Genomic DNA, 27,105 nt, shown 5'->3' on the forward strand with positions numbered 1-27,105 from the left:
TGCCCTTCTAAATAACGTGTCTACACAAATATCTATTTCCTTAATTTTTCAAGATGTTACCTTATTAATTAAAAGGTTTATAGCTATTTTTTAGTTGACTTGTGAGTGGTTGGAAAATAATTATGAACCTAGAAATGTTTTCAATTATTTTATATTTTAATTTTTACATAAATTTAGGTTTACATCGAATTACATCTAAGTCCAACAAATTTTCTTGTTTATTTTCAGAATTCAACTTCGGTACACTGTTGATTATGGAAACATTATTATTATCTTCAGGGAGAAGTCGATATTTTTTTAGGTATTTGTAAGAAGCCGTTGATAGGTCAGTTGGGTTTCTGTCCAAATTCTCCTTATTTTTCAAAACCGATTCATACTGGTTTTGAGCTTTTGTTCCAATAAAAACATCTTCTAGCATATGATTAAATTTTTCATTTGGAAGGTATTTTACTTCAAGTTCATTCATTACCATGCTTTGATCCGTTACAGGCTTTATAAGTCTACACATGGCAGTTGAATATGTTTGAGGAATTTGTTTGTGTGTATAATCATAATCTTCCACTTTTTTCAAGTCCTCGTCTGTAAAGTTATATTTGATATGTGATGGTTTAGGTATTGCATTTCCTGAAAAGAAGTGTACATTATTATTACGTAATTTTAATATTTTTATCAGCATTATTTAAGCAGGCTTATGCTACTGCTCAACCGCCACTTAAATCTAGGGTAATTTACGCTAAATCATTTATAAATCACAAGATTTACCATACGAAATTGTATGGTAAATCTGAAACCAGAATATCATGGTGCAATGAGACTAGCCCTAAAAGCCTTCAGGACAACTCCGGTGCCTTTTGCGGTAGTTGACGATATCGGAAATATTTTTAAATCCCTTCTACCAGACTTTTCATCAGTTTTCTGTGCCAAAGCGGATGCAATACTTTTTGCAATTAAATTGGAGAGTACAGAAAAAAGAGAAAAAAAATAATATTCACTGACAGTATTTCGACCATCGATGCCCCATACAAAACCAACAACAATCACCGAATCATACGTCACATAAGAGACAGACTCATAGCAAACAAAAAATCTGTGAAACTATTTTGGATTTGGATTGATAAACTCGCCAAAAGTGCAGCTAGTGAACCCCTGATTACGAGCTTAGCGGTAAGTAAAAAAGGTGTTTACAACAAAGTACAAAAATAGTGTACCGATTTAAAGAAGACCAAGTGGAATGCATGCCTGCTTTTTATCCTACAAAGTACAGTAGCCCCACGATCCGATGTTTCACTCGTTTGCGACTGGGGCACTCAAACATAATGCATAGTCCCCTCCTCGAGAGCAAAGACCCCCCAAGATGTCACTTATGTAATGGCGGGCCACTCACGGTCACACACCTTGCCTCCAATTGTGAATCAATAGAAAGAACCCTATCATCTCACGGCATCAATGAACCGAAGTTGAAATTCCTGAAATCAAAAATTCCTGAAGCTACAAAATGCGGAAGTGATCCTGCTGGATACAAAGCAAGACAAGAGTATTACCAAGTATTGAAATAGTTTTGGAAGAGTTAAAACCACGCCAAAGACTTAGCCTCTTAAGCAGAAAATCTGAATTAGAACAGAGAGTAGCAAAGAATACCAGAGCAAGCCGGAAGCCATAAATGAAATTGAACGAGGACCAAATATGGAAGAAATACCAAATCAAGGTGAAGAAGTTTTAAATATCTACAGAGATTTTTTAGACCCCGGAGATACCTATTTTATTTCAAGTAGTTTTTGATAGTTTCCAGGAAGCCTGTATAGAATTCGAACGTATGGATCCACTTTTAAGACCAAATGAATGATCTTGCTCACAGAGGGAGTGCATAAGGGGACGTACAAAATAGTATTGAACAGTTACCTAAGAGACTGGAATTATATCCACTTATATTAAAAACAAAAAGGGTGTGCTATTGAAGTGGCGAGGAGTGTATTAATTCTTTGTCGTTAGGCAAGCAATGTTGTGACCTTAAATTTGTTTTTTGGATTTTCGATTGAGCAAGAAAACGCTCTTTATTCTCTTTACTTTCGTATCAAAAACATGTATTTGATAAGAATTTGATAGAAATAAGCGGGTTAATGCTCAAAACAATTTGTGACTTAAGACCTTATTGCGTAACGCAAAGAACTTGTAGGTATTTTTATTGCGATTACTTCAGGTTTTGTTGAAAACTGTGTTTTTGGATTCATCGCATCCTTTTTTTTGTTATCCACTAATGTATGTTTTATGTTGCTTTGGTTTCCAACTTCATAATTTAGTTTTTATTTCGTCGGTTGTTTTGATTATTCCATTTCTGCACATAAACACGATAAGTAAGAACAAATTTTGTTATTTACTTTTACATTGTTATACCATATCAAAAAATTATAATAATTTTTGGCGAACAAATTTACAAACACAAAAGAAATATAAACACAGATCTTTATATTTCTCGAGTTAAAATCACAAAGTTCAGTTTTTGTGTCCAGCACATTTGGTACTTTTACCATATTCACTGACACAAACTTACTCATATAAATTTTCAGAAAATTTCCACCTTGAAGTCGTAACTATATATAAGATGGGAGGGACTTACGGTGACTACTACTATGAATCTTAGGCTTGCTCTGGTATTCTTAAATCTAGGATATTTTATATAAAAGAGCTGAGCAGCGAATTTGTTTTTATTTTAATTTTTATTTATAATTGTTTGCTTATGTTTTGCTATCTAGATTACATTATTTTAATAGCTAAATAAATAGTTAAACAAATTTATACTTCTATACATAAAGTAATCACCAGCACTTTCGGAAGAATTATGCATATTACTAAGACCTAACTCCATGGGTATAATTCTGCAATTTAACTATTGTTAACCCAGTAAAATTCATATTTGGGTCACTTTTTGAGAATTGAAATCCTGCACTTGTTTTGATGTTCAAATTTAAAGATCTGACGTTATAAATAAACGATTAATCAAGTCGGTAATTGAATTCAACGTCGAACTCTTTTGAGTATGATCCAAACTAGCTTTCCTTATTTTTTTGTTCCTTGCTTACAACGCTTCTATCGAAAGAACACCTAGGTATAGGTAAATGAATAAACCTTATTATGTTTTTTGCATGGAGTAAAAGTTTATATTCACTGCTAGACATACAGTACCAGCTGTACTTCGAAAGATAAAGATTTTTTGTTCCAAAAATTAGTTCTTCAAACGTGTCCATATTTATTTATCGACCAGCAGCAAGTGTTGTCAAAATTAATGCAAATTTAAAGATGATATTCTTATCTATACGGGTTATTTCGGAATTCAACTTTGGATTCGAAAAAGAACGTCGACTAGTATTGACATCATTTGTTGTGCCATGCCCAGGTTTGGTCCACCAGAGGTCCCATTTTTTGTCTGAAGTTCTCTAGAATATTTTTTTTTCTTTCATCAAACAGAAGCTTATGTTCTGGTCTACAAACTTGCAAAAAAAAATAAAGTGAAGCCATCGTTGGTTATTGTCCATAAAGATCTCCTTCTTTCTCTGACAATGCTGCCATTTTTGCTTCAAACTGACACAAAAAGCCTCGAAATTTCTTTAAATTTCGCATTTTCTCCTTCATTAAGCTATTCCAATCCAATTAACTGCTTAATTTTGTTCGAAAAGTTTGAAATTTTCACAATCGAGCCATATTTTGAATAAGCCACCATTTTTGATGACCGCAGTTGATCCCATAAAATGTCTATTTCATAAAGAATTGCAAGTTGGAGCAGGATTTTTTTCGTGATTTAGTTTAAGAACACATTGCTGATTATAAAACAAAAAAGAACCCAAGACCCATTTTCGACCATTTTTAGAAAATACTTATGTCGTTTTCTTTCACTCCAAAGAGAGTACCCTTTTAGTACTTATTTTTGCACTTTTGAAGGTTTTGTGTTCTTTAACGCCACAAAAGTGTAAAAAAAAATTACTCCGGAGTAATTTTAGTACTACGGAGTACCCCGGATTTACTCCTCATTTTAAGTCAGATTTACACCGATTTGCACACACACTTATGAATTTGAAGTTTGAAATTTTTAAATTTTGATTGAAAAGAGAAAAATGCGAAAAGTGTTTCTTTAAAATTCTTATGTTATTAACAAAAACAACCATTATGAATATATTTCCTATTATATAATATTCCGCCATATATATTTCTTCCATTATTTTCGTTAATTCTTCACTTTTTCCCAAAATGAAATTGAAAACCGAATAAAAGAGTTTTTCAGCCAGTGTTCTTCATCAATAAAAAAAATCCTGTGCCAGATAAAAAAAAATATCCCATTTTTTTTCTGCGATGATGGGATATTTTTACTTTACAATAATCAAACTAATGTCGTTTTTTTTTTGAGATTTTTGTGTAAAATTCTCAGATTTTCCACTGCAAATAGAATATGAAATCTAGTTTTGTAATTGTGTGCTAAATCTGTGCGTATAAAAAAAATAAAACAACAACAAATGTTCAGACAAATGTCAAACAGAGGAGTGTGTGTGAAAGTGCGGGTGTTTGTATGCGTGAATCTTGATAAAAATCCAGAATCAGATTCTTGAATCTCAGATTCATTTTTTTGTCATTTTTTTGAATCTTAGAACGCAAATAGATCATGAAATCTGAGATTTGTCCACTATTTCCCCACTTCACCCCCCCTTTCAGCTGTCAAATTCTCAAATCTCATTCTGAGATTCGTCAATAGAAAACGACATAAGGGTGTGTGTCAATTAGGCTGAAAAAAAAAACAGATCAGAAGTATTATAATGAAAAATATACCAAAAGTAAAACTAAGTCCGCTTCTACACGAAGACGCAAAGCGCGAGACGCACATAAGAGCAAGGTAGAAATAAAGTTCGAAAAAAAGGGAAGGAAGATTTTCTACCGTGAATCTCCGGTAAAAAATTGTGTGACTCTTTTTGACGTTTCTCTTTGATCTGGTTCTTTTTTTTTGCTGTTCACCTTTATTTTATTTCGTCGGTCGCGGAGTCTGCTTCGTCGGTTGTGTATTATTTGCGTGTATAGTAACTTTTTAAATTTATTCCAAAGTTTTCGTTGCACATATAGACCCCACTGGAGTTGTTTTTTGTATATTTTGGTGCTTTTTTTGGAGTAAAAATACATATGAAAACAAGAACAAAATATAACCAAAGAAAATAGCTGTCAAATTTTCGTCTTCAAAAAAATACTATGTGTAGAAGCGCGCGATGCGACGCACGGAAACGAAAATCAAAAGGAAATTCGAAGATAATTTCTGCGCCTTGCGTCTTCGTGTAGAAGTAGAGTTTATCAACGAACGGTTATTATGCTTCATATGTTATTAATTTAGGGAAAAAATAAAAAATAAATTTCCCTAGGCCTGTTATCACTATTTTTTTCAAGGAAATTATCTATTTTTGCCTTGTCACACACACAATTACAAACAAAAAAATTAATCTCATTATGTTCTTTCACTCCAGAAAATGGAGTAAAAATTTAGAGTACTCCTTAATAGAGTGAAAGAAAACGAAATTATTAAAGTTAAGAACGATGTTTTTTTTTAGGCACAAACAAATACACTAAAAATGGACATAAAAAAGCACAACCAAAAAAAAAATCCACTTTTTTAAAAACCATTTTTAATGAAGATACCTTCATTACTATTATTAACCATTGTTGAATTGATTTATAACCACACGAATATTTCCAAAACTATCAAAAAACTTTCAAAAAATAATCCGAAAAAAATACCAATTTTAACCCGTCGATTACTCGTACACCAATTGATCAATGTATTTTTTTTTTATAATATTTAGAGCTTTCATATATTTAGGAAGACTAAACAATTAATAAAAAGTACCGCTAAAATAGTTGTATTTTTTATTTATTGCTATGGGTCGTCCCACTGTGCGCCAGCTGCAAGTATACAGTCGTCAGCATAATTATTTTGACTAATTTACAATTCTCGATCTAATAAGAATAATTTCTAACGGTTAAACTTTATTTAGGTAAAGTTAATGGTTATTTATTAAGTATGTTATGGTGAATCTCATGGTGGTCAAAGTAAGTCATATGAGTGAAATTTGGCTTTCAGACAGCTTTTTTTGTATTAGAAGTGCTATTTTTTGAGCGGCATAAGTATTTTGACCAGCATTCTTTTTCAATTTTGGCAAGGTAAAGTAATACCTTTTGCTTATTTTAAGCGTGTATTCAACTGCTGAACATGTTTAGGCTCAGATTCATAAAAAAAAATTGGACAAATTTCGCAAATAAACATTGAAATTAGGGCATTTATTGTTACAAGTTAAAATTCCCGTTACCTGTCAAACAAATCAATGGAGAACTGATTTGTTTGCGTCAAATTATGTCTTGGCTAATAAAGAAACACAACTCTGAATCTTATTACACCTTTATGCACTTATTTGAACTCTTCTAGACTATTTTATGTATATACCAGCAAACTCTGGAACTCCTTGCCAGTAAGTTTAAAACAAATAGTAGGAATCTTACAGTTTAAAAAAGCAATATTTAACTATTTTAATTCATTAAACATGCAAACAGTAAATTGAAAATAAAATATATAATCTTAGTCTAATAAAATTATTCTTACCTAAAATTTAAATCATTTTGTAAATATTATCTAACTTTTTTTTTTTTTTTTTGTTTTTGTTAAAATATTGTATGTACTATTATTGTTACTTATCTAAATAACTTAAATTGTACTTGCAAATCCTGTCTTAAGGTACTATAAAAGACTCAGTCTTATTTGTACACCATTATGAAATAAATTGAAAAAAATTGAAATTGATTACGAGTACTGAGTAGAATCAGCCATGAATCTGTACAAAACAAAAAATTAGAGAGAAAAAAGACAAGTTTTTTTTTGTGGAATTCACTTTGAATCCCAGATTGAACCCTTATATCATGGAGCTGGACATGAAATCCCTAGGGAAGAATTCCTCATCAGAAAGCAAAGATTCCCAGGAGACTTAGAAAACATAATTTTGGGACTTATCCAGCAAGAAAAGCACTAGTTAACCTCTTGAAAGCATGTTGAAAACTATGAAATTCGCAAAAAAACTCGTTGGTAAGATTTTTTTTTTCTTGAACAAAGTTTTCTAGACCGAATCCAAACAAAATTCACTCCTGGTGATTTATGGAGTGCAAAAAAATTTTCATCGGTTCATTAAACCTTGATCCAGAAAAAATTAGGCTTACCAACGTGCTTTTTTGCGAATTTCATAGTTTTCAACATGCTTTCAAGAGTTTAACTAGTGCTTTTCTTGCTGGATAAGTCCCAAAATTGTGTTTTCTAAGTCTCCTGGGAATCTTTGCTTTCTGGTGAGGATTTCTTCCCTAGGGATTTCATGTCCAGCTCCATGATATAAGGGTTCAATCTGGGATTCAAAGTGAATTCCACAAAAAAAAACTTGTCTTTTTTCTCTCTAATTTTTTGTTTTGTACAGATTCATGGCTGATTCTACTCAGTACTCGTAATCTTGTGTTTCTTTATTAGCCAAGACATAATTTGACGCAAACAAATCAGTTCTCCATCGATTTGTTTAACAGGTAACGGGAATTTTAACTTGTAACAATAAATGCCCTAATTTCAATGTTTATTTGCGAAATTTGTCCAATTTTTTTTTATGAATCTGAGCCTAAACATGTTCAGCAGTTGAATACATGCTTAAAATAAGCAAAAGGTATTACTTTACCTTGCCAAAATTGAAAAAGAATGCTGGTCAAAATACTTATGCCGCTCAAAAAATAGCACTTCTAATACAAAAAAAGCTGTCTGAAAGCCAAATTTCACTCATATGACTTATTTTGACCACCATGAGATTCACCATAACATACTTAATAAATAACCATTAACTTTACCTAAATAAAGTTTAACCGTTAGAAATTATTCTTATTAGATCGAAAATTGTAAATTAGTCAAAATAATTATGCCGACGACTGTAGATAACCGACAATATTGCCAAGAAGCCATTAGAGATAGCCCCTCTGAAATTCTGGGTTTCACTAGGCCACAACAGCGAAACCACTGGTTTGATGATGAATGCCGGTAAGAACATCCAGCTAAACAGAAAGCATGCAAAGCGGCGCTTCACAGAAAGACCAGGGGTGGAATCGGCTAATGTGATTTGTGATTGTCACAATTGTGATCATCTTTTGTGATCACATTTTATTTTTCATCTGGCTTAGGTGATCACCAAAAATTATATGTCATTTGGCATCACTTTTGCAAATGAGTTTGACGTTTGAGTTTTTTAATTTTTTATTCGTTGATTTTTTCCCGCGGAGTTGTGAGTTGCTCGAAAGATTAATAAGTTACAAGTAAAAACAAATATGTAAGTTAATATTCTAATGCAATTTAAGAGCATAAGAACTTAATAAACCTATATCTTAATAGGAATTCAGTAAATAGAGCCCAAATAGAGCTGCTCACGTCCTTTATGGAAAAGCACCCCGATCTGGCCAAGTCCTTTTCAGCAAAAACTTGCAACTCCAAGGATGGTCATAGAATTCTTTGGGAAAAACTTATAATGTCATTAAATGCTAATGGGCCACCATCCAAGACCATGAGTGGAAAAGGGTTATGATTATACAAATATATAACTTTATATGTAAATTTTCCTGATTTGTTTTTTATTCTTCAGTTTTGGGCAGTGCGCAAATACAACACAAAAAAGAAGCTGGTGGCAAATAAAAAATCTATTGCTCAAACTGGTGGAGGACCGTTCACCGAAAGTCCGCTTGATCCCACAGAGGAAGCTATTATCCAAGCATGCGGTATGGATGCAACGGTTGATGGGATCATTGGAGTTTCGAGTTATGGTTGTGGCGAAGAAGGCCGATATTAAAATTGAAAAAATGTGTTCTAGTTTCTTAATTTTCGTCTTTGTTTTTAGAACTAGAAAATCAGTTGATGGATTTAATTGGAGAAACACAGGAGGCGCAGCCCACACCACCCCCACCAGCACCAAAAACACAAAAAAAAAAAACAAGAAAGCTGAAGAAGAAAATAATCTTGTAAAAAAACAAATACAGCTGCAGGAAAAATTTATCGAAATACAAAAAGAAAATTTCGATTCCATAAATAAGTCATTGGAAAAATTAAATGGAACAACAGTGGAACTGAAAAATTGTGTCCAGACTCTTTTGCGACGAAAAGTCAAAAGAGAGACAATGCTCCACTGTTCTGAAAAAAGAAGAACTTAATTTGAAGCGGATGGAGCTGGAGCTGGCAAAAGCGGTGAACGAAATTAAAATAATGGAACTAAATAAAAAATAACGACCTACGCAAACGTAGTTCCTACTAACAGCAGTACAAACAAAATGAACTAATATGTGATTTTTTTTAATTAATTTTTTTTTTTATAAATGAAGTGATGTTAAGTTTATTTATTATGTTTTATTAAAATAATTGTGTAATTTTAATTAAAGACTTGTTTTATTTAGTTTTATTTATTTTCATGACCCAATTTTGTATGAATGTGATAACAAAATAGCTGTCACAAGAAAGAATCACAAAAATGTGATTATTACTGTGACTATCACCTTACGCAGATCAAATTTGTCTTTTGTGATTGTCACCGATCACAAATCACATTAGCCGATTCCACCCCAGAGCTTCTACAAGCCAAAAAGAAGAGAGGAACATCGGCTTCTCAGGAGAAAAAAGAAGCAACATGAGAGAGGAGCGATCGAGGAAATAGAGGGATGCTATAACAGGAATGAATTTCGGAAGTTTTACCATAAGGTAAAGAAAATATTTCAAGGTTATTAACTTAGAACCGAAGACTGCAAAGATTAACCCTCTGTAGGCACACCTCTTTTTTGCAGATTTGGTTTATACTTTTTCATGTCGCTAGAACTTTTTTTGGTCTCACTCTTTTATAAAGAATCATATATGAAATTGATGTAGAATTTTCCGAAGAATTCGAATATTATATCGACTATAAAGGCCAACATTTCCGTATCCGCAGAGTTAGGAGTATACACCAACTCATCTATTGAATATGGTCGGAGGAAAGCATGCCCAGCATTGAATGTCCGATCTTTAAGAAAGAAGACCCTCTTAACTGCGCCAACTACACAGGAATCAGCCTGAAGCCGTTCGTCAGCAATCTGTTAGGTCTTTATTAGTATGGCTTTAGACCAGGAAAGTTCATCATTGATCAAATATTCACACCAAGCGGAAATAATGGCGATTAAAGAAGTACTGACTTGGCTCAAAGAAAACGTGATATCTACATCGGATATCCGCATCTTCTCTGATAGCCAGGCCGCCCTTAAATCGTTAGCTTTGGTTTCCACAAACTCCGTTACTGCCCGCGACTGTCGATCATCTCTCATGGAGATGTCAGAACAATTCAATATAAGTTCAAGTGACCTCAACACCAAAAATTTATAAAGCGTTTCGCCCAGGTACGACAGTGGGCTCATCAGTTAGATCTGTCGTACCCTTACTAAGACGCCTTATTTTGGTCGATGTTTACCGACACTATATAAAACTCACAGCATGAATATACTGTGAATTATAATATTCTAAGGGAATTTGTAAACATCGACCAAAATAAGGCGTCTTAGTAAGGGTACGACAGATCTAACTGATGAGCCCACTGTCGTACCTGGGCGAAACGCTTTATAAATTTTTGGAGTTGAGGTCACTTGAACTTATATTGAATTATATTCAATCACTCCACTTAAAATAAAAATAATTTTAATAATTTTTTATTATTTTTGTTATTTTTTTTCTTCGTTATGATGTCAGAACAGTTTAACATTCACCTTTTCTGGGTGCCGGGTCACAGAGATATTCTGGGAAACTGTGAAGCAGACGAACTCGCCAGAAATGGAACTCTAATACCAATTTTACCCAATAAGGCAAATATTGGTATACCAATCGCAACGTGCAAACTCATGCTGAAGCAAGAAGCTATAGAGGCAACAAACATACGATGGTCAAACATTATAACTTGCCAAACGACCAAGCAGATCTGGCCTAGGCTAGATCCAAAACGTTCAAAAAATATGTTGTCTCTAAGCAGATTGCATATCAGCTCTGTAATAGGTGTCTTAACAGGACACTGTCTCATAGGTAGACACGCCATAAGACTTGGCGTAATCTCCAACGACTTCTGTAGAAGTTGCCTTGATGAGGAAGAAGAAGAAACAATCCAACATCTTCTCTGCTCATGTCCTGCCCTTTCCAGTAGACGTAAAAAATACCTGGAAAAATATTTCTTAGAAGATACTAGTGAACTAATCAATACTGACATCTTCAACCTTCACCGCTTTATTAAAAGCTCCAACTGGTTTAATTAGTGAGGAATTTCCTCACAAAATCATGGTATCACAACGGGCCAAGAAATGGTCTAAGTGTGTCAGTTGTTTTCCTGACAGCCATTTCTACCTAACCTAACCTAAAGCCGGTCGTTAGCCGGGAGGGGCAATTAAAAATAAAATGCACGAGTGGGGTCGCTCGTACTTGCTCTTGCAGTTCAAAGCACTTTTATACTTGTAGTTTTTAGGAGCTGGCTCTATATAAATAAAAAAAAAATGATATCGGGGAAGAGCCGACATTTAAGGCAAATTTTGTTGAATGAAAAAAAAAATAAAAATGCACTTTTATTACATTTGCTTTTAATATTACGTCTGCAAAGTTTTATCAAAACCGTTAGAGCCGTTTTGGAGTTATTTGGTTTAAAAAAAAATTTGTATGGGAGGTACACTTTTTAAACGAGATATAAAAAAACAAAAAAAACCAACTTTCAGAATTCCATAAAAATCATCTGTACCAAATTTGAAGAAAATTCGTCCACCCGTTTAGGCTGTGGAAATGTGTACAGATGGACGCACAGTGGGACGACCCATAGCAATAAATAAAAAAATCGAATATTATTGCGGTACTTTTGAGTGATTGGTATATCCCAAATATATTTAGGTTCTAACTGCATCAAAATTATTTGCATTGTCCAATTAGTGCAAAAGTAATAGAGCGCTAAACATTGTCTAGTTTAATTTTTTTTTGGTGTTTAAAAATCAGGTTGTAATTTGCATTACTCCCAAAATTTTTTGTGCGGTAAAAAATTAATTTAATAATGGATAATAGCACTCATCACGTTATATAAATTAATACTTAACTACAAACAAATTTTTGTTTTGTTGGGTTTTGTTTTTATTCGTGATTTTCCAAGTGTTGGTAGAAATAAAAATTTTTTGACTTTGAGTAAGATTTTCTTTTTTACACCTAAATGGCTCTCTGGGGTTTTATGGTTTTATACTCAGGAAAGTGTCCTTTAAATGAATCAAGAAAAAAACTTTTCCCCAATTTGCCCCAAGTACTTATAATCGCGTTTTTTAGGTTCGACCCCCTATATCAAAAATGGGCAAAATTTAAAAACTTGACTGGATAGTCCGACAACAGAAAATTTTAAAACTTGTGTTTGAAAATTCAACAACTTCTTGGCTTAGAGGAGTCAACAGGAGAGGTAAATTTTATTGGCTCAAGGTAAAGTAGAAGATGGAGCAGTCTTCTCGAAGACTCAATAGGTTCATGAGCGCTAACGAATAATGGCTGAATTCTAATCTAAATATAACTAAAGCTATACATGATTACGTAAGTGATAACATCAGTTTAGAAAAAATAATGCTTCTTAAACCAATATTATTTATAACATTTTACCGGTTTATTCAAAAAATGATGGGATCAAAGTCTATAAAAATGCAGAATTGATTAGCAGTTGTCAAATTTCCGGTCAAAAAGTTCACATATATCAAATTATGATCGAGATATATATCAATATTCTTCAAAAAATTATAAAGATCTTAATTTTAACCTAGAATTTAACCCGGAAGACTTAAGTTATACTTCCGAAATCGACACTGAATAAAAAGTTTTGTTTCTTTATTTTGTTATTTTCTTTTTATTTATTTATTTAATATCAATTAGAGTTTACAATCTCAAATAGACTAACGAAATTTTTAAATTATACATAGAATCATTATAAAATTAAAGCTACACAAAAAAATAAAATTATATATTTACATTATTTAATTAGTTAAAAAATACAAATTTAACATATTTTTGAATGAGTTTATACTCAAATGGAAATTAAAATCTATATTATTTGACACATTATTAATCTCCCTAACACTGCGAGTCATAGGTTCATTAAACGCAAAATTTACTCTATGGACGTTTTCGCGGAATAAGGTTCGAATTCTTAGTTCTCTAGAAGGAGCGTAAAGATCTATCAGCGATAACAAATAAGGACAATCAATATGATATGATAAAATATCACTGACAAAATTTATAGCAAACATCTTACGGCGGTTTTCTAATGTCTGTATACCAATAAGCTGACATCTAACGTTATACGAAGGCATTTCAATGTTCCAGCCTAGTTTGTGTACTACAAATCTTGTAAATTTTTCTGGACATTTTCTATTCTTGTAATATAAACAGAACATTGTAATGAGGATTCCACACTACGCAGCAATATTCCAGGACCGATCTAACATACGAAACATAAAGGGCTTTTAGAGTGTATGGGTCCCTAAGACCAAACGAATTACGAAAAATAAAACCCAACATAGAGTTGGCTTTGTTCACCATGAATTCTGTGTGATGTACAAAGTTTAGCTTGTAATCAAAAATTACTCCAAGGTCTTTTTTAATAGAAACTCTTTCAAGGACATGATTTTGCATATTGTAATCGTAAACGATAGGGAACAAACGACGAGTAAAAGAAAAACATTGACATTTGGATATGTTTAGGGCTAATTGGTTTATATTGCACCAGTTGATCATTTATAAAAATAAGGAACAGCATTGGACCTAAATGACTCCCTTGTGGAACGCCGGAAGTTACAGAAAAGGGATGAGAGATAATCGAATCAATTGAAACCATCTGGCTGCGTCCTGTAAGATAAGCTGTCAGCCATTGAAGCATGTTGGAATGAAAACCTATGTTCTCTAATTTTTGTAATAAAATTTTATGATGCACCATATCAAACGCCTTTGCAAAATCGGTGTAGATAACGTCCACTTGGTAACCCTTTTCTAATGAATTTAGAATATAATTCGTGAAAATGGTTAGGTTAGTGGAAGTTGATCTACCGGATATAAAACCGTGTTGGTACGGGGATATGGTTTCTTTTAATATAAAATTTAATTTATCGCAAACAATTTTCTCAAATAATTTAGGTATTGAGGACAATTTACTTATGGGTCGGTAGTTTGTGATTTCCTGTTTTGGACCACATTTGTGAATAGGAGTAACGAAGGACGTTTTCCATTCTGGCAAAAATACACCATACTTTAACGAACTATTAAAGACAAAACACAAAACTCTAGATAGAGCGACGGAACATTTTTTCAAAACAATAGGTGGAATTTCATCCGGACCAGAATTAAAGTCTTCAGTTAGACCTCATAGAGTTAATTCCACATCCGATATGGTAACACTTAAATTACCTATGTTCAGACTATTTAGGGACTGGCAGAAAGAGGTGTTTGTGTTGTGTTATACATTAATCTATTATGTCTCACACTAACCATAACCCTCCACAATAATTTAATTCATTCATGATTCAAAAATTCAAGGGCACCAAGAGTAATTCGCTTTGTAAACAAAACAAACGAATTACTCAAATTAATTGGGCCAACAACAATTGTAAACACCTGGCCAATGATTCAACTTCAATAATAAGTTGAAGCGACGGCAGGTCGACGATCCGGTGACAAAGCATACTGGATCGTCACAATTAAAATAAACAAAAGAAAACTGCTGATGGGTCATATTAGTTATTGAGTGTTGATGGCTCAAATTGCGTCACCAAGAAATTGAGGATGACGCAAAGTAAGGTAAAAGAAATTAAGTAGGTATAATTTAAATATAGGTTAATAAACAATAAGGTTAATAAATAATAAGCAACAAAATAAAGTATTACCCAAGATTGCGATGTAAGCAATCTTAGTTTTGTAATTGGGTAATGCTTAATACTTTATATTGTATACTTTAGTCTTATAAGTATTAGTGTGTAATAGTAAAACTAAATTGTATAAATAGTATAAGAATTATTAAGAAAAGTCAGTCTTGATTTCGGGGGACCATGGTAGAAAACGGAGAGAAAATCGCATAAATCTTCTCTGAATACCTTCTATTCTGTCAATATGTATTGAATAGTATGGTGACCATACAACACATCCATATTCGAGTATAGGCCGAACAAACGACACATATAATAGTTTTAAAACATATGGATCATGAAAATCACGAGAGAACCGTTTGACGAATCCTAGAATTCGATTAGCCTTATTAATAATATAATCATAGTGATAAGTGAATGTTAGTTTTGGGTCAAGTATAATCCCCAAGTCAGAAAAAACGGACGGTCTAGTTAATGGGCAAGAGTCAAACATGTAATTATACAAGACTAAATTCTTTTTGCGAGTAAAACTCATTGTTTTACACTTGTCAACATTTAAAAATAAGCGGTTTGTAATGCACCATTCCCTGAAGTTTTGTAGATCTTCTTGAAGTTGTAGACAGTCACTAACTGAAGATATTTCTTTAAATATTTTTATATCGTCTGCATATATAAGAAGAGAAGAGTTTTTAATAATTGTGGTCACATCGTTTATATATAAAGTGAACAATAAGGGACCTAAGTGGCTTCCTTGTGGAACACCAGAATTAACTTCTTCTTCTCCATTATCGACGATAGTCATGATCTCGGATGGGGGTCACAACTCTCCCACTTTACTGCTTCACACTACGGCTCCGCATGTGGGGTTCGCCGGGAACACCAGAATTAACATAAAATTGTTTGGAACATTCACTACGGAAAATAACGGCATAACTTCTATTTTCTAAATAAGATGCAACCCACATTAAAAAAATTTTCGTTGAAACCTAAGGCTCTTAGTTTTAGTAATAAAGTTTTATGACATAGTTTGTCAAAAGCCTTACTGAAATCGGTAAAGACACAGTCTACCTGCTTCCGTTGTTCAAATGAGTCAATGCAAAAAGAAGTGAAATAAAACAAGTTTGTAACGGTAGACATATTTTGGACGAAACCATGTTGACTGTCACTAATAATAGATTTACAATTAAACGATAAGACATTACATATAAGAGACTCAAACAATTTTGGGATAACAGATAGTTTAGCGATGGGGCGGTAGTTGCTAACATCATTTTTTAGTCCTTTTTTATAAATTGGTCTAATGTAAGCACTTTTCCACAATATGGGAAAAACTGAAAATTTTATAGATATATTAAATAACAAACATAAGGGATAAGATAGTTGGGACGTACATTTTTTCAAAACACATGACGGTACACCGTCTGGACCCGGACTATAACTATTTTCAAGGTCAAATATATTTCGAGCAATTGAATCTTCTTGAATAGTAAAATCTATGGAAGTAAGATGTGAGTAATTTAAGTGCGGAGCGAAATTATTGACAGGTTCATTAGAATTACAATCCAAATAAGCATCTTGGAAAAAGTTAGCAAACATATTTGAAATTTCGATGGAGTCATGGCTAGTTATGTCTTTGAATGACATAGAGTTAGGGTAATCGTCTGTGTTTCTTTTGGAACTCACAAAATTCCAAAAGTTTTTTGGATTATGCTTTAATTCACTCTCAACCCTCAATACATAGTTTGAATACAAGGTATTCGAATATTCAGTAAACATATTTTTAAGTTCAGAATAGATTCTATAATCTTCATCATCCTTGGAGTTACTAAAAGTAAGCCAAGCCTTATTTCTTCCATTTTTCAAGTTTTTAATGCTATGATCAAACCATGGTGGGTTGTTAGATTTAATATAGTTATTCCGTAAAGGCGTCGTTTTATAAAAGCATTCAAAAAGTAAGTTATAGAATTTTAAACACATCTCATTCACATTACAGTTAAGAAACAGTTGATTCCAGTTTACATTACACAACAAATTGACTAGAAGATTAAAATTACATTTTTTGAAATTGAACTCAAGTTTTACATTTGATTTTGAGGATACATTACACATGTTCATGTTCAAAGATATATCTATTGCTGGGTGATGTCTATCTTCGTTTAATAATATAGTGTTAGCCGGAGTTACAGCTATGTCAGAGTTTATTGAATCCGTAAAGAAAACAAGATCCAGTATTTTATTAAGAGCGTTACGAATTCCATTATATTGATTTAACCCGCATGAGGTAAGTCCGTCGATGACTGAAAATTCATTTGAAGATGATAAGTTTGATGGAGATAAGATATTGCAATCGTCTGGCTGTATCCAGTTCAAATTTGGGAAATTGAAATCGCCTACAATCAAAAGTTCGTCGTTTGGTTCCATTAAATTGTGTATAATTTCAATGCAATCAACATATTTTTCATATACATTATTATTGGAGCTTGGTGGTATATAAGTGCAGATTATATATAGGTAGCCAGTTTCGAATTTTATTTTAATAGCTATTATTTCAGCGTCTGTAGAAGTAAAATCGTCAACGAGTGTGCAGATATAATTGTTTTTAACAGCTAGCAAAATTCCGCCGCCAACTTTTTCTAGATCATTTGAGTTATGCCTATCACGTCTAAAGATTTGATATGACCCGTCAAAAAGCTCAGTGCTCAGAAAAGAGCTGTTTAACCACGTTTGAGTAAGAGCAATAATTCCATGAAGGAGGTTATTTATATTTTTATAGACCGTATTGATCTTTGTCCTTAACCCGTTTACATTCTGATAGTAGATTAGTATCTGATGAAGCTGCTTTTTTGGTATTTTGGCATTGTCCGTTTCTTCTGAAAAGGGTTTTGTTTGGCGCTCTGGTGTTTATTTATAAATTCGTGGACTATTATTCCCCCTGGCCAAAATAATGGAGAGTTTAGTTTTTGGTAGAATGAATCTGGTACTTTTATTTAAAATGATGCATATTTAGAGAAATTCCGGTGTATCATTTTCTCAACGTTTATCAGCGTGGAAATTTTAAACTTTGTCGCAATATAGTTCTTTATATCGAGGGCATTCGTTGAAGGATGGAGCTTAGATATAAATATAGTTCGATAACCTTGTACTACTTTTAGACCAGATGTAATCGGAGAAGAGTTTTCGTTTGATTGAAACAATTGGGGATAGGAAGCAGAATGTGTTGTTGGGCCAGTAGAAGTCATATGCTTTGATGCAGGCTTTGTATTCTCTATGATGGTATCGTTTGACAATGTTGAGTTTAAGGAATGCGTTAGCAGTTCTTGTTGTGATATGTTTAAAGTTGGTAGTTGCGATGTATTAATCGATGCAGACGTAGCTGGTTTTTTTTTGTTAAAGGATGTACGTCAGATGCTTCTGTATCGGTTTCGTCAATTTTTCGTTTATGGGGTGCATTGTCAGTATCACATGTTGAAGGATTATTTATATTTGAAGTATTTTGGCTTTGTTCTTCTTCCTGAATCGGATGTCTTAAAGCGATATTATTTGCAACTTGCTTGTTAAGTTGGAGCAATTGGTTATGTAGATTTTCGATATTCAGCTTATTTTGTAGTACATCACGAACAATATTGTTGTAAGCAAATGGATCACAATCGTCACAAAAGAAATAAAATGATTTTCTTTCTTTAAAAAGTTTGATGCTGCTGAACGGGGCATTAATACATTTAATATGTAATAATTTGCGACAATTTCCATGACAGATAATCTGAATTTTACTTGCCAAAAACAGTTTGGGACACACTGTACCATTCAATTTATCTGTCTGCTTAGTTCATGCACGAACCAAAAACTCGTAATGTAAAGTTGTTTATGATAGGAGATGATAGGTGGCGGTTGAAACAGATGGCAAATGTTATGATTGATGACTGATGACAGATAACAGATGATCGGTATATTGTTGTTTTTGTTGTTGATAAGCTAGGCGATGCAGCAGGTGGAGGTTTGTATACAATGAGGGTATAGCCAGCAGTAGGTTATGTTAAAAGCTCATTTGGTAGCAATAGCAACATGAAAAATGTAGGAAAGAAGTTCGGATACAATGTAGTCTCAATAATGCTTCAATAGGCAGAACATATGCTAAAAGTTTCACTCACCGGGAAAAAGAAACAAAAAATCAGCAACGGGAGCAAAAAATGTTGAGAGCGGCAAAGTAGGTTTATTCTCTTTTCACACAAAGAAAATAAATAAAATCAGTTATATTTATAGATATAACTATGGAACAATTTTAGCATGAATTTGTTGTTTAATTTTGATTAATTTTTAGTATTTAACACATTTTGTTAATGTTTATTGCCAGGTTATAGTGGAAAAATTTACAAAATTGTATGAAAAACAAAAGACCACAGTTTGAATAAAAAGTCTGAGGTTAAAATTGATTAAATAAATTAATAAGGCGGAGCGAACTAAAAACACTTGTGGATAGGCTGACTATTACTCGGAGAGTAAAGGCATCGCAAATAGATGGTAGACTTGTTAAAGTCGAACCTAAATATTGCATACTTTTAGGGAATACATTTGATTTTTTTAAATTTTTAATGAAACTCCAAAAACATTTACTATTGGCTCTTAACTTGGATTCCATAGAGTAAATATAGTTTTTATATAAAAATTTATTTAGAACATTGAAATTCTTTTCTAATTCATCATAAGTACTGCGCAAATTGGCATCAGAAGAACACTTTCGTAAACATTTGTATGCTTTATTCTTTTTATTATTTAAATTAATTAATCGACCGTTATACCAAGGAGGCTTAGAAGCATTTTTCAATTTAGTTTTAGGAACGAATAGATCGATAGCCGTCTTAAGAGAACTAAGAAAATTGTTGTAAAAATTTGATAATTCACAAGATTGAATAAAAGTTGAAGGCAGTGCTAGATTATTATTGATATAACTCGCAATGTTACTGAAATTAGCTTTGGAGAAATTATATCTATATTGAAAAGGCATTTTTGGTTTGAAAAAGTTTAGTATTTTAAATTCAAAAATCAAAGCAATGTGATGTAAAGTATTTGGAAATATTGGAAAAATAGAATTATTTACGAACAAATTTAAGTCTTTATCTGCAAACAATAAATCGAGTGTTCTATTTAAACTATTTTTACAATTGTTCATTTGAATCAAATTAACATTTAAAACCGAATCAATAAATAAAGAATCACACTCTTTATTTACATTAAAAGGAACTAGAAAACCTTCATCACAGTCAAATTAACTAAAAGAAAAAATAATAATAAAGAGAAAATACTTAAAAAAAAGTTCGCTGCTCAACTCTTTTAATTAAATAAAAATGAATTTCCTTGGTAAAACGTTTCCATTTATCTGGCTTTCATGTTTAATTCATAGATTTAGGTGTAAATAGACGTCTTAATGCAACTATGCGTAGTTTCAATCACTTAAACACTGATATCAAGATATTAGAAATGCCGATTTTTCCATACATTCGTCCCACTGTGAGACGCACAGACGGACGGACGGAATTGCGAGACCCACTTTTTCGGAATTCTCCATCATCGTAATGTTGGTTTTGATTAAAACCTCAATTTTTTTTTCTACACGAACCAATACTTGCCTTATTGAGCAAGTAAAAAACTGACTTAATTTTGAAAAAAATTACCTATAAATTAATTTATGAAACATTTACCTTTCGTCTATTATTTTTTAAACATTCAGACTTAACTGAGCATGCAACAAAGTGACACAGTATTAGATTAACCCTGAATTGATCAACTTTTTTCATTGATAACACCTGAAAAGTGACCTGACAATTTTTGTTACTATGTCTGGAATTGTTAAATTTTAATTTAAATTTTTTTTTTTTTAATTTAAATTTATTTTAGCTTGGCTAAATTTTGGAAACAATTTTGTATTGGAACTATAGTTTAACTCGATTTACGTACTAGGCTCATGGACTGTTGTTACCATTCAAAAACAACGTCCAGTTTTTCAAAAACTTTTCTTTTGGAAATTTCTCATTTATGTATATTCATCATCTGAAAAAAAAATTAAATATGTCAGACCCCCCCCCAAAACATAAAAACTGAAAGTAAAGGGTTCAAAAATATGGAAACATTTCACGCGGTGGCAATATTATTGACTGTTAAATACATGACTTTTTACCAGTTTTAAATTATTTTAGCAGACATCATGCCACGAAAGCCTTTAAGTTATACATCTATAAAGAGGTAAAGATTTTCTCTATCTATTGCTATTTTATTCATTAAATTCAGAAGCAGGGTTCAAAAGCTATAGCTAGATAAACACAAAAGATTTTGCAATGAAATTTGATTATTTCAGAAACGACATAAGTCCAGCGACTTAAAAGGCTTAAAAACCTGCTAAGACTTGAAAAGGTTTTTAAATGCGTCTTTAGCTAGATTATAATTCGGCATACTCTAAATTTGAAATGTTGTCGAATTTTAACATAAAAAACAGTTTCTTGTTGCTCCTGAAAATTTTACGTTTTTACAAAAAAAAAGATCGAGCTAAATTTTAGCTTAAATTTTTTATCTGTCTTTTTCTTCACTTTTTAAATTTTTAAATTTCAGGGGTGATTCTAAGAAAAAAATTGGTCATTAGTAATGCTCTAGCTCTACCTACAACTGATATAACTTATGTGCTTTTAGCACTAAGGTGTATGGAGAACAAAATTTTAAAATGCGTTTTTCTCGGAATTTCATAGTTGTAATGGACTGTGCTGTTTTTCCTCTGGACCTTTCAAATATTATTTATTTTGCCCATTTTCTGATCCTCACAGGCCTAATCCTGACATTATTTATCCGAATGGAGTAGTGCTTTCATAGTGTAAAAAGTTTAAATATCTGGTAGCCCAGGAAAAATAGATTTGTTCAAAGAAAAAAATTGTAACAGACTGATTTTTGGTATACAGCTTAGTGTTAGGGTGGTTTACAATCTGTGAAAAGTCCTGTGGTCTGTTCTTTTATTAAACAAAGTTAACTTTGGTTGTTGTGTCAAAAAAATCGTTGTTGTTGTTTTCGTTAGATTTTGTTAGAAAATTTCAACTTCTATTAAGGAACGACTAATGTTACATTTTGTTGATCTGTCAAAACAAATTTTTTTAAGATAAATTTTATGAATAAATAAACAAGTAATATTTAATTTCACACTGAAATAATTCTTTCAAATTGAATTCTTAGCAAATTGAAAGAAAAATATGCATTAAATAATTTCAAATATTAAAACAAACAAAAAATTCTTTTCTCACATCATCCCCTCTCTTCCCCATTTATTTGTGTTTGACAGATTAACATTGAAACTCAAGTCCAGAAGCTGAGTTGGAAAAAGTTACAAAATGTAACTATTTGACACTTCAACATTGGATTTAGGAACGATGTTGTGACGTCACGATGTTACATTTTGTAACTTTTTTCTCATTTAGGAACGATGAAAGTTAACTATTGTTAACAATAGTTAACATTGTCGAATAAAAGAACGCACCACTGATGTTTCCTCTGTCCGCTAATCCAAATATAAGGGGTCAAAGGTAATAACATTTTTTATTTTAAAAACGGTAGGTTTTAGACAAAAACTATGTTCTACAAAATTGTAGCTGAGGCTATTTCACAGAAAATTGTCCTACAAAGTTTTCTTGTATCATGCACCGTTTAGAAATTATATCACTTTAAACTCGCATATCGTCCCGTTTCTGCTTGAACCACAGAAAAATGTGTTTAAGATATATTGATTGAGTTGTTTCTAATCTATAATCTTTGTATTTGTTTTATCTTGATATTTTTATATGTTATATTAATCAAATTACATTGGATAGGGTAGATGTACCAATACCCGAACAGTTAACGGAAATTCAAAAGTAAAAGCGCTGTAAAAAATTATTTATTGGAGAAAAAAAAAATTAAAATATTTTTTTACGAAAGGTGTAAGAATACTTTATATAAAAAAATAAAATTTTGTCAATGACTACAAAGGTTTTCTTATAAAAAAATAAAAACCGAAGGCATTTCTTTCTCACCAGAAGCCGAACCCCATAAAATTTTACAATTTTCTTCTATTATTTAGATAAAAACTCTTTTGCAATTATTTTAAATATCAAAAATATGGAACCTTCAAGGCAAACAAAAATGTTCCATACATATGTATTTAAAAACCAAATAGGAAACGGGCATATATCATATGGTTCTGGCCCTTCAATGGGCTCAATTTTTTCGGTGCTTCCGATACAACTTTAAGAACGGTTTTAAAATGAACTTTTTTTTTAGCTATGGCTATGAATATGTGGCGTGAGATGTGCATTCTAATAACTGGTTGGTAGACACATTAGAGAAAGTTATTATGGATGCGTTTTGTATGGTCGACCGCGTTAGGGTCGAAGGGATAAATTCCATGTCTGCGCAATGCATTTTGTATAAAACCAAAACGGTTTTTATTTTCTAGAACGTGTACAACAGTCCGCAGAAGTTTGTTCTTGTCACCTAGGAATTTTACAACGGTCGTTGCCTTTTAAACTGGTCTATTCCCACATTGAAGCTCGGCATTGACTTTTGAGCCCTTTAAAAGCTCCAACATCTGCCGGCTGCATTATTTTATGAAATATGAATAATTGTAGAAATATAATAGAAAAGTTAGCAACTGGGCTACGAGCTGTGGCCTAGAAGTTAATCAAAGTAAAACGGAACTGATGCTTTTTACAACTAAAACCAAAATCACTGCCTTCCCTCTACCTCAGCTTAACGGCCAAATCTTATCACTTTCTTCTAGCGCAAAATATTTAGGTGTAATTTTGGACACTAAACTGAGGTGGAAGCTAAATATAGAAGTGCGGGTTAGAAAGGCGAGCATTGCTTTCTATGCCTGCAGTAAAACCTTTGGGAAAAAATGGGATCTTAAATCAAAAATGATTCTATGGACTTACACAGCGGTTGTACGATCCATTCTTACTTACGGCGCCATTGTTTGGTGGCCTGCACTTAGTAAAGCATATAACATCAACAAACTTAAGAAAATCCAGAGAACAGCAAGCGTAGGGACGACTGGAGCCCTTCGGTCGTGCCCTACTGAGGCTCTAAACGTTCTCTTGCACCTTTTACCCATAGACCTTTTTTTGTAGCGTTTTAAGGCTAAAAGAAACAGGTTGTTGAAAGGCAAAACCTTTTGGTCACAGTGACACAGCAATCGGATATGCTCCTGACACCCACGGACTACTGCACCCCTATTTTGAATACTGTAATGAATTGCAAAGTCAGCTTCCCGTCGAGATCAGACTGGGAAGAGGGCATTGTGACGAGAGACTTCGACACCTGCATTTTCACTGATGGCTCAAAAATGGATTGTGGGGTTGGTTCGGGTGTCTACTATGAATCCCTCAATATTTCAAAATCCTTTCGACTACCAAACATTGCCAGTGTATTCCAAGCGGAACTGCTGGCAATTAAAGAAGCTTGCAAATTACTTAGGGTATATCCAAATCAAAACCAAAATATAGCTATACTAACAGATAGTCAGGCAGCTATAAAAGCAATTGCTTCGGTCACGACATCCTCCAAATTGGTTCAGCAGTGCAGAGAGGAACTCTCATCTGGATCCCAGGTCACAGTGGTTTTGAAGGCAATGAAAAGGCGGATGAACTGGCCAGGCAAGGATCGGCCCTTCATGAGGCACTAGCAGAAATAGTTAACATTCCCATAGGAGTCATGAAGGGTAATATCTTCTTAAAATATCTAACAAAAGCTAACAATAGGTGGCTCAACTGGCCCACCTATAATAAATCCAAAAAATATGACCTAATCTCTAGACCCAGAAAATACATTAACAGAATCGTTGCGCTGTGCACAGGACATTGGCCGATAGGGGAACATGCAGCAAAGTTGGGTATACCGCACAATACTTACTGTCGCAGCTGCTTGGACCAGCAAGAAAAAGAAACGGTCTCCCATTTTCTATGTCAATGTCCCGCCCTTGCTAGGAATAGAGCACTCTCTCTGGGGAGTGAATTCTTTAATGTCATAGATAACATCTCAGAATCAAAGATCAAAGATTTGATCTCGTTCCTAAATGCAACAAAGTGGATTTAGGACTGCCTAACACTTGTTTTTCCCTTTTTTTAAAACCAATTCAAAATTTATTTCAAATAAATCCAATTATCACTCACAGGTTTCATAAGTTTTGGTATCAAAACGGCGCATCCTGCGCTAATTGGGTCATCAAGCACGGTTTGCTTTTACCGCCATCTCTATCTACCTATGAATAATTATTTATTTTGTTTTATAATTATAAATTTGTATAAATATTGAGAACAAAAAAAATATTATAAATATAAGAAAGGAAACTCATAAAAATTGGCTTCCTATTACCGAACAGTTTAAAATGGGAATAAGTATACAATTTTTTTAAAAATTTAGTACAAATTAATTACTTAGTGTCTAAGCTAATACATAAAATTATAAAATTTAGCTTGAACTATATTTTCATTCAAATAAACACTATTTCATTTGACCACTCTCACTATTTATTTTACAAAAAAGTAGGTACCTAAGATAATTTTACGCATCTGATCCTTCCGATTAACTGAATGGTATTTGAATAAGAAAATATAGATTTATGAGCGAGATATCGCAAGGAGTGATCGAATATAGTATATAGATTTAATTTTAACCGGGTTTTTAAGTCTAACGGGACAAAACAGTTTGTTTTTACACATTTCTAACTCTACCCTACATCTACCCTACTTTGAAATGTTGTCTAAACGGTAAGTGATACAAAAAAACTTATGACAATTTTTTGTAAAATAACCTCAGCTACAATTTTGTAGAACATAATATTTGTCTAAAACCTACCGTTTTTAAAATAAAAAATGTTGTGTTCTTGACCCCTTATAATGGGACTAGCGGACAGAGGAAACTTCAGGACTTTTCACAGATTGTAAACCACCCTAACACCAAGCTGTATACCAAAAATCAGCCTGTCACAAATGTTTTCCTTTCTTTAACTATTTTTTGTCTATTCTTACTGGGCTATGGGGTCTATGATAAATAGTGAAATAGTAAGCGTAGAGTGGATGCAGTGACGGCAAAAATTTTAATATCTTGTGTGATCGAAAAATACACCCAACCCGTTGTAAACTTGTTTTTGACTATTTACGGGGTACTCTGTAGGTATAATTGCACTTTAATAAAATTAAAAATAATGCACTTTAAATAACTGTTTGTATTGTAAATTAATAGAAAAATCAAACTGGTTTCTTACTTATTTCAAGTTCTTCATCAGTTTGAGTTCCTTCATCTTTTAACTTGGTCTTGTTTGTATCAAAACAAAGCTTTTTTTGTAATAAATCTTGTATAGTTTGTAGTAAGCGGCGATGTTCTTGCTGCATGCCCGTAATTAAAGACTTAAGTTTTACTATGTCTTCTTTTGTAGCAAGATTGCTTATATGCTCGTTAGTATCATTACAGAAACTATCTGTCTGAGTCCCCGCACAAATTGTGAGAACGTCATCTTGCAGAGATTTTGTTAAAACAGGTTCATGTTTCTGTTGACCACCAATTTCACTATGTTTACAATAGGAACTCGGCAAAATGCCCCTTTGACTAAATTTGGTACTTTCAGATTCTAAAGAATAAGATACTATTGCAGTAGATTCAGCATTTTTTGCGGCTATATTTAAATACTCTGTTTTATTTGAAACAATCTGCCCAGCTAAAACAGCTTCAGTTCTCAAAGGGTAGACATTGGATCGCTTTGATGTAGTTGTTATTTCATTATTATATGACTGGCCCTCAGATGGACCAACATTGGGCATGCATTTATTTTTCCAAATTGAATAAGTAGTCACATTTGGCTGAGAAACACATTGCCGAGATCCTATTTGGCTAAAAACCATAGATATTTCAGGCACAGACGGATTAAATTCTGCTGCTATTAAGTCTGATGGTGAAGGTTTTGGTGCACATCGAGGAACGAGGTCTTCATTCTCTGATTGAGACATCTCAAAATTTTAAATTTGTTTTATTTAATATTAAAATATGGAATCCATCACGAAAGCTTCACAATTTACTTCGATCGAAAAAGCCATGTACTTTTCCATACAACATTATGGTAGGTGTATGATAGATAGATCATACACC

The 27,105-nt window shown here is 32.8% G+C and overlaps 1 protein-coding gene across 1 annotated transcript; it reads right to left on the reverse strand.

Annotated features, from left to right (window-relative positions):
* Nucleotides 1–135: 135 nt before the first annotated feature.
* Nucleotides 136–27,105, reverse strand: LOC129914531 (uncharacterized). The gene is made up of 2 exons (XM_055993838.1): nt 26,228–27,105; nt 136–624 (listed from the first exon to the last, which is right to left on the reverse strand). The coding sequence occupies exons 1-2, from the start codon at nt 26,964–26,966 to the stop codon at nt 164–166; spliced, it is 1,200 nt and encodes a 399-aa protein (XP_055849813.1). The 5' UTR covers nt 26,967–27,105; the 3' UTR covers nt 136–163.

This window comes from Episyrphus balteatus, chromosome 1 (genome assembly GCF_945859705.1).
Source record: "Episyrphus balteatus chromosome 1, idEpiBalt1.1, whole genome shotgun sequence".
In the NCBI taxonomy this organism is placed as follows: Eukaryota; Metazoa; Arthropoda; class Insecta; order Diptera; family Syrphidae; genus Episyrphus; species Episyrphus balteatus.

Bases quoted from the DNA above. Each gene is read 5' to 3' on its own strand.
- LOC129914531 (XM_055993838.1), bottom strand. From the start codon at position 26,966: ATGTCTCAATCAGAGAATGAAGACCTCGTTCCTCGATGTGCACCAAAA. The intron at 625-26,227 runs GTAAGAAACCAG...ACTTCTTTTCAG, and splicing joins TGATGAAGAACTTGAAATAA to GAAATGCAATACCTAAACCA.